Source organism: Paralichthys olivaceus, chromosome 1 (genome assembly GCF_024713975.1).
Source record: "Paralichthys olivaceus isolate ysfri-2021 chromosome 1, ASM2471397v2, whole genome shotgun sequence".
NCBI lineage: Eukaryota > Metazoa > Chordata > Actinopteri > Pleuronectiformes > Paralichthyidae > Paralichthys > Paralichthys olivaceus.
Window position 1 is genome coordinate 1115361 of NC_091093.1, and position 6669 is coordinate 1122029.

General features: G+C 43.0%; 1 protein-coding gene across 1 annotated transcript; it reads right to left on the reverse strand.

The window, feature by feature from the left end:
* Positions 1-2491: 2491 nt before the first annotated feature.
* Positions 2492-5998, reverse strand: LOC138407228 (zinc finger MYM-type protein 1-like). The gene is made up of 4 exons (XM_069522326.1): positions 5788-5998; positions 5116-5184; positions 4905-4973; positions 2492-4798 (listed from the first exon to the last, which is right to left on the reverse strand). Exons 1-4 carry the CDS (start codon positions 5851-5853, stop codon positions 2624-2626), a joined length of 2379 nt encoding a protein of 792 aa, XP_069378427.1. The 5' UTR covers positions 5854-5998; the 3' UTR covers positions 2492-2623.
* Between the last annotated feature and the right edge of the window lie 671 nt (positions 5999-6669).

Here is a 6669-nt window from a genome sequence, read left to right on the forward strand (position 1 = left end):
ATGTCGGTTAAACACGGACTAGTCCCTCCCACTCTCCCAACCAGTGAGGAGAGTTACCTGACTGCTGTTCCCGCAGTTCATTTTCATGCTGTATCTTCCTCTTTTTATCATTCCCCGAGGGATAACTCCGCTTCATCTTGCTGGGCTGATGCACATGCACTGGGAATCTGACGTCCACGACGGACGGTCATGTCGTCACGTTTTTTTTTTTTTTTCACGGGGCCTCGATTAGTTTGCGGGGCCCTACGCAACGTGCATAGTGTAAGTATTGGGTGAACCGGTACTGGCCAACGGCTGGCGTCAGGAAGTGACATGTTTTATACTTGAAACTGCTGGCTATTTGCAATATTCCCCTGAAATGTACTCAGGATAAACACCATTATACTTCATTGTCAGAATTGTGACTTTTCTTCAAACCTTTTTTCACTTGGGTGATGCTTAATGCTTTCAAATCAAGATGATTGAGCTGTAGCTGCAATCATTGGTCACTAGAGGGCAGTGTAAGACCATGGTTTGCCCTCAGAGTTGTAGAGAATTCTTTCTCTCCTGTATTTCAGGTTAATAATGTGTTGAACACTCTATTAATTGTATTAATGTGTGTCAATTAATGTTGAGGGACAACTTTAGTTTATGTTTAACAGTAAAATGAGCTGTGAAAGATTGTATTTTGTGTTGACAAGTGGTGCCCGCTGAGATTAACTGTCCAAATCAGCACCAATATTCTCAAATTAAAGTCTCACATACATGTGTCAAAAGTTGACTCAGGGTCATAGCGCCACCTATTGATTTGCAGTGAAATGGAAGTTTTTGTAACTAAAGACAGGGAGTGACACGTTTATCCTTCTTGTGGTGCCAAAAATGTACGTCAGGTTTGTAATTTCAGACAGAATAATAAAGACTGAACTAACCGAGGTCCCGCATAAGCACTTGGATAATATTTTTCAGGGATGGGGAATGTGCTGGCCTTGATTAAGTCCCTGCCCTTTGTACACACTGCCAGTCGCTACTACTGATTGGATGGTTTAGTGAGGTCCATGGATCGGCCCGCTGAAACTGGTCATGGCCCTGGCAGTGTGCCAAGAATCTGATCAAACTTGACTATCTAGAGGAAGTCGTAACAAGGTTTCTGTAGGTGAACCTGAGGAAGGATTATTACCAGTACAGCAGCCCGACCAGCCACCGGACACTTAGGGTCATGTCTCCTGAGGCAGGGGGCAAGCGAGTGAGCAAGAGGTGCTCTGTGGGTAAAAGTGTAAAAACAAGTAACGATACAGTTGTAATGAATGTAAATGGGAGTAAAAGTCAAAAGTAATAAATACAGTTACAAAGTATTTGTACTTCATTACTTTCCAAATCTGCGCTTGGGAGATCGTACCCTCGTGGGGCTGTGCTCATGTGATTGGCTGAAATCAAAGGTTAAGTAGCCATAAGTCCACTGTGCATTGACCAATCAAACCCCAAAGTCTGTCAAATGATCAGAGTCCTGGCCCGAATAGCTCCATATTTGAATATTAACTCAGTCATAGCGCCACCTATTGATTTGCCATGAAACAGGATATTTTTTTAACTCCTCTGCATTGTCCAATCGGCACCAAACTTTAAATCTATGATCAGAGTCCCGACCTGAACAGCTCCATATGTCAATAATAACTCGTAGTGCAACCTACTGATTCAGTGAAACAGGAAGTTTTCTTTTAACTCCACTGTGCATTGTCCAATCAGCCCCAAAATTATATCACATGATTAGTCCTGGCCTAAACAGATCTATTAGTGTGTGTGAAGTGACAGTGATAGTGCCACCTACTGATTAACAGGAAGCAGGAAGTTGTTTCAACCAAGGCCTAAACCATGGAGTCAACATTGGGGGGGACCAAATTTCTCTCTTATATATATATACCTTTTTTTTCTTTTTACCATAATGATAATGCATTGCGTTACATGTTATTACATTGTATTACTTGTGTGGGCACTGGGCAGGAGGGCCTTCACTGCTCTCTTCTCATCCTGTCTTCCCTTGCCAAGCTCCTGTGGTCCTATATTCTCCTCTCTCTTTTCCTCTCTCTTGCTCTCCCGTCATCTCCTCTCCTCTCCTCTCCAGTCAAGTCAATTCAATTAAATTCAATTTGACTCAAATTTGTTTTATTGTCATGAATGTTGTGAGAACTATATTGCCAAAGCATCAGGAATACATGAAACAAAACAAATACAACCCACAGAACCAAATAAAATAAAAATGAAAAAAGTATGTATGTGTGCTTATGTCCTCCTCTCCTCTTCCTTTCCTCCTCCTCCTGTCCTCTCTCCTTCTCTATCCTCTACCCTCTTCTCCTTTCCTCCTCTACCCTCTCTTCTCCTCCTCTATACTCACCCCTCTCCTCCTCCTCTCTCCTCTCCTCCATCATCTCCCCCTCCTCTCCTCTCTCCTCCTTCTCCTCCTCTGTCCTCTCCCCTCTCACATCCTCTCCTCCTTCTCTCCTCCTCCTCTCCCCTCTCCTCCTCTCTCTCTCTCTTCTCCTCCTCTCTCCTATCCTCTCCCCTATCCTCTCCTCTCTCCTATCCTTTCTTCTCTCCTCTCCTCTCTCCTCTCCTCTCTGCTATCCTCTCCTCACCTCTCCCCTCTCCTCTACCTAGAAAAGGACCCAAACGCCTTTTTGCGTCTATCATTGGCACTGATGAAAGATTGGCATATATCTTCCAGGTCCAGTTCGTCCAGCTTCCTCTGGTGCACATGACAGATAGCAACATGATTCAGCCTGCTTTGCGTCATGGAGGATCTGAGCCATGTCTTGAGCCTTCGTAGTGCGCTAAAGCTCCTCTCAGCCTCTGCTGAGGATGCAGGAACGATGAGCAGGAGCCTTAGTAAAGCCTCCACCTGGCTGAACAGACTTCGGACTTCTGTCACCATGTCATGCATAATGCTGACAACATCTGAGCTTGTTTCATAAGTGTAATTGGCTGCGAACATGGCCAGCTGTACTTGAAGCAGTTGTGGATTCAATTCGGGATACTGGTCCACAACCTCATCAATGGTTCCCTGTAGAAGCACATTTTCAAGCTGCTGAAGTTTGTGGAATCCAGCTTGATCGAACCTCTCTATGAATTGAGTATTCACTGTGTCCAAGGTGTTGTAGAATTGGGCTCTGTAGAAGGACTGGGCATCAGGATGGATATGGGCTGAAGCCTGACCAGTGTAACGCTTTGTAGGTTTGCGGATATGAGGCATCTGAATTGGTTGCAGGTCCAACTTTGTTGCCATAGCAGTTGCTTTTGAGAACAAGACATCAAAGTGTTCCTCTGTTCGCTTTTCCTGCATGCTTGTTTTTACATGGTCCACAGCTTTCAACATGCCTGAAACTGTCTGTTTCCTATGCTGCAGGGAGGTGTTCAGGCATTCCAGATACCCCATCAGGTCCTCAGCCATTACAAGGCCGAGCACAGTGTTGCCTTTTAGAAATGCTCCATGAAGACCATTAGCCTTAGCTGACGTCTCAGATGAGCTGCTTGATGCCATTTCTTCTAGGGCTGTCAGCACTGACTCATACTGCCTTAGAACTGAGTGGATGGCAGGGGTGCGAACAGTCCACCTGGTTGGACAGAGAGGCTTCAATGAGGTGAAACCATGCTCCGATTTGGCAATTTCCTGGAATACCAACTTGAACTTGCCAGATTGGTTAAAGAAGCCCCCCAATTCATGGACCAGAGCCATTGAATCTCTCACAAGTGGAGATGATAGACAGGCAGCCTGTGTAATTAAGTTCACGCAATGTGGACCACAGTGACAGTACACAGCCAGTGGTTGTTGTGCCCTTAATATGGCTTGCACTCCCTGCCATCGTCCAGCCATGTTTGCGGCACCATCATAAGTTTGTCCTCGGAGTTGAGACAGAGGAAGGTCTAGACGCGTCATCACATCACAAGCCACCTTGGCTATATTTTCCCCTGTTGTTGATAACACCTCGTAGAGTCCCAGGAATTCTTCCTTTGGTTGTAGATCTGCATCTACAAAGCGCACACATATTGACTCCTGCTCAACACCTGACACATCCTGGGTTCCATCAATGATAAGTGCGAACTGGACCACTGGCATTGATGTTATGTCTGACACAATTTTTTTGATGATTGTATTGGCCATCAGCTGCAACAGTTCATTCTGCATTTTGGGACTGGTGAAATCAAACTGACGTTTTAGCCAGTTGGTCAGCTCTGCATCACCTTTTGCCTTGTACTTTAGAAGCTGGCTGAAATTCCCACTCTCCTTCTCATCGCCTTGAAAAGCCAGACCTTGCCGTGCCAAGTACTGCACACCCCCAGCAATCTTCATAAGATTTCTCCTTGCTTGTTGCTGCTGTCTTTCAAGCTCACGTGAAAGTTGCACATTAACAGTCTTTGGCTCCTGAAGCCTAGTCATCACAGCTAATTTGTGACACTGGCTGTCTTTATGTGCACTAAATTTCTCCAGTGCCTTCTTCCAGTTGTTAAAGCCAGTCTTGACAAATGCTGAATCTGCTTTTGATGCAAGCTTGGACTTTTGTGCTGCAAAGTATTTAGCACAATAGTAACAGAGAACACCCTTTACAGAGGGGCTGTAATGGAGCCATGTATGATCTTTAAACCACTTCTCCTGAAAGTAGAGTGTTTTATTTGATAGGGTTTGACTCGGTATGACTTTCACATTTGGATGATTTGGGAAAGGTCCAAGCTCCCTCCCTTCCTCTCCAGTGCCCTCATCATCGCCTGTCTGGCTGCTCATTCTATCTCTTTCTCTCTCACTGTCAAACTCCCTCTCCATGGGTATGATCTGAAATGCACGAGGATGATCTCATCTTAACTTAACATTAACATTAGACTGTTAAGGTTGTCATTAGTTGGTCTTCACCATTCATATTAGCTCCTTTCTCACTCACCTCCATGTCACCAGCACACACTCTCCCTGTCCTGTCACCATCCTCTTGTTCATTCTCTCTGTCCTTACTCTGAACACACCACAGTGAACATGGATGAAATATTAGTAAACCACTAGAAAGTCTAATTTTTATATATGTTTACTTCAATATTAGACTGTTAGGTTGTCATTAGTTGGTCTTAACCATTCATATTAGCTCCTTTCTCACTCACCTCTATGTCACCAGCACACACTCTCCCTGTCCTGTCACCATCCTCTTGTTCATTCTCTCTGTCCTTACTCTGAACACACCACAGTGAACATGGATGAAATATTAGTAAACCATAGACTAGAAAGTCTAATATTTATACATGTTTTACATATGGGGGGGCAACACGAGTCTGTACTTTAACATTGGACTGTTATGTTATGTTGGGTGAACAAATTGCAACAGAAGCAGTGTTATGTATGCAAATTAGCCATAAGTAATTAGATTATGCACTGTTTGCTCATGTTAACAACGAATTTCAAAAAGCCTGTATACATTTTTCATTTGTCTTAATGTAAGTAATAAACTCAGTAATTTACATGGTGATATCTAAGGCGGGTTAAACATTTTACCCTATTCACGTGAGGAAAATAATGAGGCTAGCGAATGGACTATATTTGGGTCTTTTTTGAAACTTGGGAAATGGGATTCTCCAGGGATTTTTTCCCTCATGTTGAGGATATAAAATCAGTTGCATTTGCTTCTGTTGCAATTTGTTCAAGGTTGTCCCCCATTTTGTCTTAAAATTACTGGACTAGACATAGTAAATTATAGACTAGAAAGCCTATTTGATTATACTATATTGACTCCTTGACATTAATGGTAATTACTCATTTTCTCACTGCTCTGAACTTACTTTATTTCTTTTCTGAAGCTGCCCAAAAAACAGTCTTATATCGCTGCCACTCTTCCTCTTGCTCATGATGACTCACTGTGAAATTGACGTGCTACATAAATGATTGACACTCAAACTTCATGTGGGTTTTCTTACAAATATAATATGGTTCGATATAGGAGCTGGGAAACTTCTCCTCTCCTCATGTTAGTTGCTCTGGCTGTTCACTAGCTAATACCTGTAAATGGAATGTAGCCTAACATTATACTAGTGAGTTAGCTCAGAATTCCTGTCAGAATGTTAGCTAATGTTAGCCAGCTAGCTAGTAGGCTATTCCTTGCAAGACCATTCATGAAATTACATTTTCATAACACTTAACAAAAAATATAATCAACAACTTTAATATAGTCGATTAGTAACATTCATATTAGGCTACATTCTGATTTTCCACTTTTAAATATGTTTGAAAGTAATGAAAAACAGAGAGAGGGTTTGACATACCCACAGCAGTCGAGCAATGAATTCTGCTGGATGGGGTGGTGTGTCAACATGGTATTGTACGGCGGGCAACACCATCTGGACAAACCACGCATAACTGCAATCCTACAACCGGTAGTAACTAGCCTATATCAAAAATGTCTTATGTTTAGCTATAATAATGATTAAATGACTTTTTTGCTATTGATTATTTCGGACAGTGGGATGTGTATGTGGTTGCCTGACTTTTTTTTTTTTTTTTAATCAGATAGATATTGGGGGGGACATTTTGAGCATATCTGAATATTGGGGGGGACATGTCCCCCCCAATGTATATGGTGATTTAGGCCCTGGTTTCAACCCCACTGTGCATTGTCCAATCCCCAAATTCATCAGGCTTCTACAGAGCCTTGACCTGAACAGATC